Source organism: Lemur catta, chromosome X (assembly GCF_020740605.2).
Source record: "Lemur catta isolate mLemCat1 chromosome X, mLemCat1.pri, whole genome shotgun sequence".
Lineage (NCBI taxonomy): Eukaryota > Metazoa > Chordata > Mammalia > Primates > Lemuridae > Lemur > Lemur catta.
The window spans coordinates 47,416,066-47,428,348 of NC_059155.1; the positions used below are offsets into that span (position 1 = coordinate 47,416,066).

At 42.0% G+C, this 12,283-nt stretch overlaps 1 protein-coding gene across 6 annotated transcripts in view; it reads right to left on the reverse strand.

The window, feature by feature from the left end:
• Window positions 1–4,628, reverse strand: part of TAF1 (TATA-box binding protein associated factor 1) — a 79,174-nt gene extending 74,546 nt beyond the window's left edge. For 4 of the 6 annotated variants that reach the window (XM_045538639.1, XM_045538638.1, XM_045538640.1 and 1 more), the window contains exons 1-3: window positions 4,405–4,616; window positions 3,293–3,407; window positions 3,041–3,157 (exon numbers count right to left, since the gene is read on the reverse strand). In XM_045538639.1, the coding sequence (XP_045394595.1) occupies window positions 3,041–3,157; window positions 3,293–3,407; window positions 4,405–4,584 (412 nt within the window). In that variant the 5' untranslated portion in view covers window positions 4,585–4,616. Of the gene's footprint in view, window positions 1–3,040; window positions 3,158–3,292; window positions 3,408–4,404 lie in introns of all 6 variants that reach the window. The other 2 variants (XM_045538641.1, XM_045538642.1) reach the window with 2 other exon arrangements.
• Between the last annotated feature and the right edge of the window lie 7,655 nt (window positions 4,629–12,283).

Below are 12,283 nucleotides of genomic sequence, written 5' to 3' on the forward strand. Positions count from 1 at the left end.
TACACCATGTGATAATAAACAAACTCTCACAAAAGCATAATAATTACTAAGTAGTTACTATCACCTTTACTACAGACAAAACCACTGAGGGATTATTATAAATGAGAAACCCAAGCCTCAAAGATTGAGCAACTTGCCTAGGGTCACACTAAACATGGGGTTGGGATTTGAACCTATGATATTTTGAACCTGGGACATTTTGACTCCAAAGTCCATTTTCTTTTCATTTTACCACTCTGTCTCTTACTGAAAAATCTGTGTTGGCTTACAACTCTCTATGGCATCAAATCCCAAGTAACGCATACATAAAGATACTGTGAAATTGCTCTATCCTTGGTTCTTGCTATTTGGCAGTATGTTTTCCACTCCTTTCAAGAAAACCTGCTGGGCCATCACTGCCAGCCCCACCCCCCAACACCACACACACACTACTCCCTTATTTCTAAATATCTCAACCTATGCCCTTAGCTTTCTAGAGGACAAGAGAACTTGGAAATAAGCATCCCAAAGTACTGAGATTCTATCCAATGCAGCATCCTCCTTTTCTAGGAAGTTAGCTCATAAAACCCACCTAGGAAATCCTCACAAAAAATATTCCCTTCCTTAATATCTCCAGTCAAGACAACAAACCCAAACCTGAAAATTATAACTTCCACTGAAAATCAGAGCTGCCACCATCTCTCACTTAATCAGGGTGCTCAAAAATAATAGCTATGCTATTTGACTTAGTTATTCTGGCAACCTATCAAAACTAAATATAACACTCATTACAGAAACATAAGCTTATAGTTAGTCTTCTTACTATGAATAATTGTTTTGCACTTGTTTATTTCATCTTCACCATATGTTAACAATATCTCTAAAGGTAGGTCCTATATCTTCTATTTTTTAGAGGTTACTTCTTGTGTATATGGTACACTTAATTCTCTTTATATAAGAAGCACTCAAATCCATTAACTGGCCCTGAAAAAAACTCAGTTCAAGTATTTACCAAGGTTTTATCTACATTTCTCAGCAGCCTGAAATCTAATTCAAAGAGGTGGACAATGAATAAATAATGAGCAACTTCATATAAAAGTTTCAAGCAGGCCGGGCGCAGTGGCTCACGCCTGTAATCCTAGCACTCTGGGAGGCCGAGGCGGGTGGATTGTTCGAGCTCAGGAGTTCGAGACCAGCCTGAGCAATAGCAAGACCCCGTCTCTACTAAAAATAGAAAGAAATTATATGGACAACTAAAAATATATAGAGAAAAAATTAGCTAGGCATGGTGGCGCATGCCTGTAGTCCCAGCTACTTGGGAGGTTGAGGCAGGAGGATCGCTTGAGCCCAAATGTTTGAGGTTGCTGTGAGCTAGGCTGACGCCATGGCACTCTAGCCTGGGCAACAGAGTTGAGACTCTGTCTCAAAAAACAAAAAAAAAGTTTAAAGCAGAGAGGGATAGCACACGGCACTACAAAGAATGAACTATGATCAACAGCTGTAGGTACCAGACCACTTAACTGAGCTCCTGAAGATTAGAAAATGGATTTTATTATCTTTGCACCATACCGCTTATTTCAGTTTAGAGTATGTAACAGGTACTCAATCTGTCTAATGAACTGAGTTCTTAAATTAGTCAGGGTCTGCAACAAGCTAATTGTAAAATTTGTGATAAAGTTCTACATTTTGTTAAAGTTCTCTGAAGTTTGTTTTCCTTATCTATCAGGAAGTTAAAAATAAATAATTGCTAAGACCCCTTCCAGCTGACATTCTGATTCTACAATGTAGCAGCTGACATTCTGATTCTATAATGCAGCACCTCATATCAGGGAGAAAATCCTTACATTGGAGAAAGCATTAAGTACATTGTGTCAACAGGGAGGTGAGTTAGTAATATGAGCCAATAAATACATGTATTCATTTACATATTACATTATATACTTAATCCTCCTCAAACTATCAATTCCTTACCCACAAAAACTGAGTTTGTTTCATAGTCTCTAACTTTGAAGAGCACCTAAAAGAGTGCATGAACCCTGTGGATACTCAAATACCAGGTGACAAGGAGCAAAGCATTATCTTCCCTATTTGTCATTAACCAAGAATTTGGGACTGACCAGTATAAGGATTAACAGCTTGAGTATGGTAAGACTACCCCAGAACAACAACAAAAAGAATAGCTGCTACTTGGAACTGAGCTGGCAGAGGGAGGGAAGCAAAGGCATAGAGAGAGCAGGAACAATGGCAGAAAGCAGGCATAGAAACCAGAGCCTAAACAGAACTATACAGCAAGAAAATGTACTGGACAATGAGGTACTACCTAACTCCAGTAAGAATGTCCTTTATCAAAAAGTCCCAAAACAACAGATGCTGGCGTGGATGCAGAGAGAAAGGAACACTTATACACTGTTGGTGGGACTGCAAGCTAGTACAACCTCTATGCAAAGCAGTATGGAGATACCTCAAAGAACTCAAAATAGACCTACCATTTGACCCAGCAATCCCACTACTGGGTACTTATCCAGAGGAAAAGAAAACATTTTATAAAAAAGACACTTGCACTCAAATGTTTATAGCAGCACAATTCACAATTGCAAAGATGTGGAAACAACCTAAGTGCCCATCAATACATGAGTGGATTAATAAAATGTGGTATATGTATACCATGGAATACTACTTGGCCATAAAAAAATGGTGAACTAATACCTTTTGTAACAATCTGGATGGAACTGGAGACCATTCTTCTAAGTGAAGTATCCCAAGAATGGAAAAACACCACATGTACTCCATACTAAATTGGAAGTAATCAATCAACACTTACATGCCTGCACATATGGAAGCAAAACTCAACAGAAATCAAGGAGGCAGGAGGGAGGAGGAGGGGATGGGTAAATTCATACCTAACAGGTACAGTGCACACTAGCTGGGTGATGGGCACACTTCTTTAACTCAAACTATACAAAAGCGATTATGTAACCAAACTTGTACCCCCCTAATATTCTGAAATTTTAAAAAAAAAAGAAAGGACTGGAATGTTCTTTCCATGACACCAAAAAATTACCTGAGTGGCAAAGGGGCTGCAAGGTCCCCATTGTCTGCTGATATCTTCGACTTTCATCTTCTGCTACCTCGTTGATGTCTGAATAGTCCACAGCATCTTCTGTACTCCTGATCCATCCTATAAATAAAAAAAGGCGGGAAACTCAACAAAGAGCATGTGACTCTCACTCCCTCAGATAATTCCCATTTGAAAGTGCATGTACAGTAAGTGTAGCCTCCTCCCCCGCGTTACTCCCCATGACCCCGACTTCACCTTCATCATTTACCAAGGCACCGTCAGTCCCAGTCAATTCTTCATTTGCCGTGAGTTCAGTGATCAGGCTGCCCAGACCCAAAGCCCCCAAGCCTGCCAAGTGCTTCTTACACTCCTGAAAAAGGGACAGCACTAGAGTCGGAGATAACAACTAGACCTAAGCTTCCCACACCACAAAGCTTATCTCCCTGGTTCACAAAGTCATAAATCCATATGAAAAATGACTGCAGTGTGCTAAAAGGAGTATCACATTCAAGAACCATAAATCTTCCACTAAACTCGACACTGACCAAATCTTTATTAAAGTACCATGTCTAATTTCACCTTCACAGTTTAAGAAAAGATTATCGAAAGAACCACCACCAAGGCTGAATGAATGGAATACCAGTTCTCTGAATAAAGGCCAAAGCAACTGAGGTCATTTGGATGAGTAAGGCAGGGCAGGGCTTTTGGGGGGCTATCTTTTGTGTGTTCGTGTCACAGGGGAGTGGGAATATTGGTCAACAGCTTTATTCCTTGAGAAAATGAAGCTAAAGGAAAGTAGGTGACTTTCAGTTGAGCACAAGTATACATTTCAAGAATGTCAGTGAACACAATGGGACCAGAAAACGTCTGCCCCGGGCCATCTGAACAGTCACTGTCCTAAGGCTCGGGGCCAGAACCAGACGATTTGTTGCACGTTCTGTCCAGTCCTCTGGCTCTACAACCATCTCCGCTCAGCGACGTCAGAAATGCAGACAGCGTCAAGAATCTCCAAGGAGGTTCCCAGAGTAATGGTTTGGAAGCAGTTTCATTAGTGTACACGATTCTTTTTCCTACTGTCTGGTCCGGCACAACAATGTCTCCAAAGCCACCCACTGCACACCCCTGACTCCTGGGGCTCGCCTACCGTCCCCCTCCCTTCTACCCACCCAGGCCCAGCACTGAGCCCTGTCACTCTGCATTACTCCCACATCTACGAGGACGGGATCCCATTACGTTAACTGTGCCCCTCTGAGAGGGCCACATCACCCCTCTACTCTCTCTTCCTAAGCACTCTCTGCTTTCCTCACTCCACTTACTCTCCTTAAGCCGTACCCCCCCGAGCCCTATCCCCACGCCCACCCCCTCACATCATCCAAGACGTTCTCCCCCTCCAGTTGCCCGGCTCCATTGATGTTGCCAAAAAGAAAACCGGTTAAAGAAAACGGCCCGCCTCCAGCACAATCTTCGTCGCTGTCTGTGTCTGACATGATGGCGGCAGCAGTGCCAGCGGCTGCTGGGAGCAGCAGCAAATCCACGCCCGATCCCATAGACCGGAAATAAAAACAGCAGTCGCCCACAAGCGACGTGCAAAGCTCCTTGGCCCTCCTCGCCTCTACCGGAAGCGGAATAAAGAGGAAAAAAAAGAAACCGGAAAGACCGGCCATCCTACGAGAAAGGAGAATAAGTGCTACTACTTTACTAACGGCTTTTGATTCGACCACACGCGGTCAGGAGGCTGAATATGAGGAAAGCGGTTGGCCAAAGAAAAGGCTCAGTCCCGCCCCCTTCCGCTAATTTGCGCAGGGTCATTCTAAACGCACAGAGCGACGGATCTTCCTCCAATGAGAAGGAGCCGCTTGGGTCACGTGTCCGGCAGTATGGCGACCTCACGTCGCGATGCCACAAGGGTGGGAAAGTAAGCGTAAGAACTGGTTCCTCTGTGTGCTGGCTACGGCTTCACCGCTCCGTCCCAAAGGGAAATTTGTCGTAAATTGTATGGACGGTCCCCAACTGCCAAAGGTACCTTTGCAAGTTACTTGTTTTGAATTGGCCTTTCCCCCATAGGAATGGATTCCCCCCCCTCGAACGTTTTATTTCAGGAAATGTGAAGGATTAGTAAAATGAACGGTCGACCCTTCACTTAAATTCACAATTAACGTTTTGCCAGGGTTTTTTCGTTTTACCCTAAACCATTGGAAAGTGAGTTGCAGACATCTTGGTTCTTCACTCCTAAAAACAGACATTTTACCTCATAACTACGCTAACATTATCACATTTTTAAAAATTAGGTCAGTGTTATTTAACGCACAGTCCATATTGAAATTTCCCCAGTTGTCCTAGTTGGAGCAGTCTACGTTTTTTAAACGTAAGATCCATTCAAGGTTTGTGCGATGTATTTGGTCATCTCCCTGTAGTCCAGAATTTACCTGCCTTTTTCTTTGTTTTTCATGATACTAAATATTTGGAAGAATCCAGGTAAGTTGTCTTGAAAACATTACATGTTCTGAATTTGTCTGGTGGTTTCTTTTTCTTTTTTTTTTTTTTTGAGACAGAGTCTCACTCTGTTGCCCGGGCTAGAGTGAGTGCCGTGGCGTCAGCCTAGCTCACAAAACTCCTCAGCTCAAGCGATCCTCCTGCCTCAGCCTCCCGAGTAGCTGGGACTACAGGCATGCGACACCATGCCCGGCTAATCTTTTCTGTACATTTTTAGTTGTCCAGCTAATTTTATTCTAGTTTTAGTAGAGATGGGGTTTCGAACTCCTGACCTCGAGCGATCCTCCCGCCTCGGCCTAGTAGAGTGCTGGGATTACAGGCGTGAGCCACCGTGCTCAGCTGATTTTTTTTTTTCACACAATATTTATTTCTAAAAACACTTTAGTAAGACAGAGTCTCACTTTTGTCCAGGTGGTCCCCTGGGCTCAAGCGGCCCTCCTTTCTCAGCTTCCACTGGCTGGGACCCCAAGCACACCACTGCCTGAAAGGCTCCGCAGGGCAGAAACCAAGGAAACCCAGGTCAGAGCTGCCATGAGCAGCAGGCAGGGCCAGCAGGCTGTCTGGAGGAAGGACGGTTAGTGAATCCTAAATGCAGTTGCTCTTGGAAAATAAGATGCCTTCCTCAGTGTTTTGTGGGTTTTTGTTTTTGTTTGACAGAGTCTCATTCTGCTGCCCAGTGGCATCATCATAGCTCACAGCAACCGCCAACTCGAGACAAACGATCCTCCTGCCTCAGCCTCCCGTGTAGCTGCGAATATAGGTGCGTGTCACCACGCCCGGCTATTTTTTTCTATTTTTTGTAGAGAAGGAGTCTCACTTTTCAGGCTGGTTTGAACACCTGACCTCAAGGGATCCTCCCGCCTGGCCTCCTGGAGTGCTAGGATTATAGGCGTGAGCCCCCATGCCCAGCAGTGTTTTTGAAATTGACTCAGGTTAAATGTTTTACTGGTCATCAGAAGGCACAATATCAGGTTGTCCTAATATGGTGATGCTAAATTTGATCACTATGAAAAAGTAGTGACTGCCAGATTGCTCCATTGCAAAGGTGTATTTTTTTCCTTTTAATGTAATTAGTAAATAATCTATGGATACTTTGAGATAATGTAATTAGTAAATAATCTATGGATACTTTGAGATTATGTGACTGTTCTGTTCCCAACCACCCTTTTTTTCTTTATTTTTTATTTTTTATTTTTTTGAGACAGAGTCTGGCTCTGTTGCCCCAGGCTAGAATGCCATAGCATCAGCCTAGCTCACAGCAACCTCAACCTCAAACTCCTGGGCTCAAGGGATCCTCCTGCCTCAGCCTCCCAAGTAGCTGGAACTACAGGCTTGTGCCATCACGCCTAGCTAATTATCTTTTCTATTTTTAGTTTCCCGGCTAATTTCTTTCTATTTTTCTAGTAGAGACCAGGTCTCAGTGTTGCTGAGGCTGGTCTCAAACTCCTGACCTCAAGCAATCCTCCCACCTGGGCCCCCCGGAGCGGCTAGGATTATAGGCGTGAACCACCACACCTGGCCCCCAACCACCCTTAAACCAATTTAGCATCCATTGATGATCCTTGCCTGAATCACTTATATTGGGAGACGGCAAAAGGGTGATTTTTCTAATTCTTAAATTCTTTCTACATTTATTAGCCAGGGTGGCTAATAAACCTCCAGTTTAAATCCAACACCACAGGGTTCTTCCTCACCTTTCTCCATTTTATATATATATATATATATATATATATATTTTTTTTTTTTTTTTTTTTTTGAGACAGAGTGTCGCTTTGTTGCCCTGGCTAGAGTGAGTGCCGTGGCATCAGCCTAGCTCACAGCAACCTCACACTCCTGGGCTTAAGCGATCCTCCTGCCTCAGCCTCCTGAGTAGCTGGGACTACAGGCATGCGCCACCATGCCCGGCTAATTTTTTTTTCTATGTATATTTTAGTTGGACAGATAATTTCTTTCTGTTTTTAGTAGAGATGGGGTCTCGCTGTTGCTCAGGCTGGTCTCGAACTCCTGACCTCAAGCAATCCACCCGCCTCAGCCTCCCAGAGTGCTAGGATTACAGGCATGAGCCACTGCGCCCGGCTCCATTTTATATTTGTATCTTCTCTACAGTGAAAAACACTGGTTCCCAACATCAATATATTATTTCAGAATTACATGAACACTACTACTACCAAGAGTAAACCTAAGTAAACTTCAGGATTTCTTTGCAGTTTTTTTTTTTTTTTTGAAAGATGGAGTTTTGCTGTGTTGCTCAAATTCCTGGCCTCAAGTGATCCTCCCCACCTCAGCATCCCAAAGTTCTGGGATTCTAGGTGTGAGCCACTGTGCCCTGCCTTCAAATTATTTTCCAATGCAGTACTTATATATCCTTAGTGGGATATATGGTATTCTAAAGACAAAAACTGCAAAGAGGCCAGGCATGGTGGCTCTCACCTATAATCTCAAAACTTGGCAAGGCCGAGGCAGGAGGATCGCTTGAGGCCGGGAGTTCGAGACCAGTCTGGTCAAGGAAGACCCTGTCTCTACCAAAAAAAAAAATAAAAAAAAACTGCATGGGCATGGTAGTGCATGCCTGTAGTCCCAGTTCCTGGGGTGGCTGAGGCGGGATGATAGCTTGAGCCCAGGAGTTTGAGGCTACAGTGAGCTATGATTTTTGCCAGTGCAGTGCAGCCTGGACAGCAGAGTAAGATCCTGTCTCTTAAAAAAGAAAAATTACTTGCCAGGTGTGGTGGCTCACGTCTGTAATCCTAGCACTCTGGGAGACTGAGGCAGGAGGATTGTTTGTGGTCAGGAGTTGGAGACCAGCCTGAACAAGAGCAAGACCCGGTCTCTACTGTAGAAAAGCTTAGCCAGGCGTGGTGGTGTGTTCCTGTAGTCCCAGCTACTTGAGAGGCTGAGACAGGAGGATCGCTTGAGCCCAGGAGTTGGAGGTTGCTGTGAGCTAGGCATACGCCACGGCGCTCTAGCCTGGGCAACAGAGCGAGACTCTGTCTCAAAAAAAAAAAAAAAAAAAAAAAATTACTTGAATCCTTTTTTCTTCTATGGAATTATTAGTTTTATATGCCTCTAGAAACATTTGTTTGTGCTTGTATTCAACTTTAAGATTTGCTTTTATCTTTTTTATATGTTTTTTAAAATACGTAAACCTTTTACGTGGTTCAAAGTCAGAACTCAGCCTGAGCAACATGTCAAGACCCCATCTCTACAAAAAATTTAAAAAATTAGCCAGGCATGGTTGCACATGGCTATAGTCCTGGCTACTTGGGAGACTGAGGCAGGAGTATCACTTGAGCTTAGGAGTTTGAAGTTGCAGTGAGCTATGATGATGCCACTGCACTCTAGCCCGGGCAACAGAGTGAGACCCTATCTCAAAAAAAAATTTTTTTTAATTATGTAAAGAGCTATTCTCAGAGAAAGCTTACTCCCATGCTAATGTCCTCAACCCTATTCCCACCCACTTTCTGTAAGTAACCATTTCCATTAATTTATGGTTTATCCTTCCTGTGTTTCTTTTTGCAAAAGTAAGTAAATGTGTGTATATATTCTAATTTCCTTTTTCGTTACACAAAAAGGTAGCAAACTATGTTTGCACTTTTCACCTTGCTTTTTTCTCTTAATAATATAGACTGGAAATCATTCTGTAACACCCCATAGCACTCTTCCTTATTCTTTCTTATAGGATATTGCTTGGATGTCCCATGAAATGTTTTACCAGTAATATTTCTAGGCCAGACAACAAAAGTCTCCCCAAACCTGTATGATAACTGAAATGCTGCACTTTGGTAACGAAGTCAGTAGAATACTATTGCTATATTAATATTTAATACAAAAACAGCAAAATGGAACATGTTTTTTAATGTACCTTTTAACAGTTATTTACTACACTATATTGCTTCTTGAAAGGTAGATGGAGGGTTGTAAGTTGTGGAAGGATACTTCAGATACTATTAATATTGAAGACACCACTCTTGACTCAAAACATGGTTTTATACAAATTTACCATGTCTCCTAGTTTTCTGCCCAAGAGAATTAAAAACGTATGTCCACATAAAATCTTATACATGAGTGTTCATAGCAGTGTTATTCATAATAGTCAAGTGGAAATCAATGTCCATCAACTGATGAATAAGCAAAATATGGGATATTCATACAATGGAATATTATCCATAAAAAACAACAAAGTAGCTGGGTGCAGTGGCATGTGCCTGTAGTCCCAGCTACTCAGGAGAGTGAAACAGAAGGATTGCCTGAGCCCAGGAGTTCCAGGCTGTAGTGCCTTATGTTGGTGCCTGTGAATAGCCACTGCATTCCAGCCTGGGCAACACGGTGAGACCCCATCTCTAAAGAAGCAAAAAAATGAAGTACAGATACATGCTACAAAATGGATGAACCTTGAAAACATGCTAAATGAATGGAGTTACAAAAGACCACATAGTATATGATTCCACTTATATGAAATATCCAGAAAAGACAAATGTATAAAATATGAAAGTAGACTAATGGTTGTCTAGGGCTGGAGGCGGGAATAGGAATTAACTACACGAGGCATCTCTTTGGGTTGATAAAAATGTTCTATAACTGGATTTCAGTGATGGTTGCACAACTCAGTAAATTTACTAAAGATCATTAAATTGTACATTTTAAATGGGTGGGTTGTATGGTATGTAAATTATACCTCAATAAAGCTGTTTTGTTTTAAATGAAAACATGGTTTTCCTCTTCCTTACTAATACACCAGCACTACACACAATTACCATCCAGAATTAGTCAATAAATGATGTGCCTTATCTTTACAACCCCAGCCCCAGTACAGTAATGTTTATAACATAGTAGGAGCTTAATACTTACTTACTGAATGTATAATGTTATTAATACAGTGTGTCCCAAAAGTTACCATATGTAGGGAAAATGGGAAACTGTAGCTAAGTGTACCTTTATAAAATATTCACTACAAAATTTTTCCTTTGAAGACTTTCGGGATTCCCTGTATTATAATAATAGTATAATATAATACATGAGAAAAATTGCCTACAGGAAACTAACTGACCTGTCATTAGTGGGAACCCAGAAAAGCTAAATCCTGGGGATGAAGTGGCAGGGGTAGAGTCGACAGAATCAATGTTAGAAGGGCAGACATTTCCCTACCCTGATTGTCTGATGCAGAAAAACAACTACAGTTACATATAGGTGCAGTGTGCAATATGACAGTTTTAGTTGTTTCATCTTTTGCAAGTTGAAGAGCACACAGAAACCACTTAAAGGGGAGATAGGGTAGAATTGCTTTTTGTTTTTTTAAGAAAGCAATGGACTCAGTAAAATCAGAGTTTATTACCCGTTCATTATGAATAATTTAAAGGTAATATCAGCAAATTGGTCTTCATACAAATTCCTTTTAAATATAAAAAGATGTCAGTGTATGATCAGTTCCATCAAATCAGTCCAATACAAAAAGGACTGATTTTTTTGTCAGTGTGAGAGAGTACTCCCATTCTCCCAGACTTGAGGATCACACCTCCATTTATTAGAGGAAACAAGTTTGCCCAAACAAAAACCTAGGCTTACATTTGGGAATTTGCCAGGCAAAGGAGCAGGAGGCACTATTAAAAGCCACTTAAAAAGATTCCAGTAGCTAAACGGGAAAGTTCCCAGAGACAGCCCCACAAGTGACAGCCATGTTTCTAGCTTAGCCCCTTTCAACCATGAAGTCCTGTAAGTGTCCCAGGCAACATCAATCAGAACATCCTGAGACTAGAATACATTGGAGCTTTCATTTGGCTGGCTGTAGGAAAACTCATCCACAAGCCCACAGGCCAGTAGACTCCTACAGTCCCCACACTACTGTAATAGCAGCCCCGCTTTCCAAAGTGCTACTGGGCCTTAGTTGAAGAGGGCCACCACACCCTCTTCCAGTAAATATACTGCTCAAACAGAATCCCTGCCACCCCCTACAGGGGACCCTGGGTCTCACACCTGAAAATAGATACAGTACATTGAAATTGAGATAGCATCAGCCGGACAATAGACAATGGTGTAGAAACAGACACCAGTGAAAAACTGGAGGGTGCACTGATGAAAGAGAAGCAAAATAAAACACTTTAGTCCATGATGATGGAAAAGGGAAACTGGAAAGGAGGAAGAATAAGGAGTTTATATAACCTTTTATCTTCTATCAATTCTTGGTATCTGCTTGACCAGGTTCAATTCTCCAAGAGTAGTGTTGCCAGATTTATCAAATAAAAATACAAGATGCCCCATTAAATTTGACTTTCAGGTAAACAATAAATTTTTTAGTTTATGTTCCAAATAGTTCATGAGGCATACACTAAAAAATTCTAAGATTATTTGAAGTTCAAATTTAACAGGACTTTGTGTAACTTTATCCAGGAGATTCAGTTAGCCTGAGGCTACTCTGACCGTATCTTGTCATAGAGCAACACAGAAACTACCACAGAACAAAGCACAAGACACTTCACCCACAGCAGGGGAAGGTATGTGATACTTTTAGCTCCCAAACTCAAAAAAACCTGATGTTTGGCAGGGAGGGTGTATGTACCATGGAGTTATCAACCACTATCTGCCAGGTAAAATTTTCCTTCCACATCAAATGAAGGTTAAAAATAAAACTAGGGAAAAGGAGAAGCAGGCCCACTGGGATGTGTAATCTGATAGCCCTAGGGCAAGTTGAACAACTCCAGCAAAGCCTAAAGTTGTATACAACCACAAGAGGGACAGCTTCAGGGTATGGAGATAAGGATC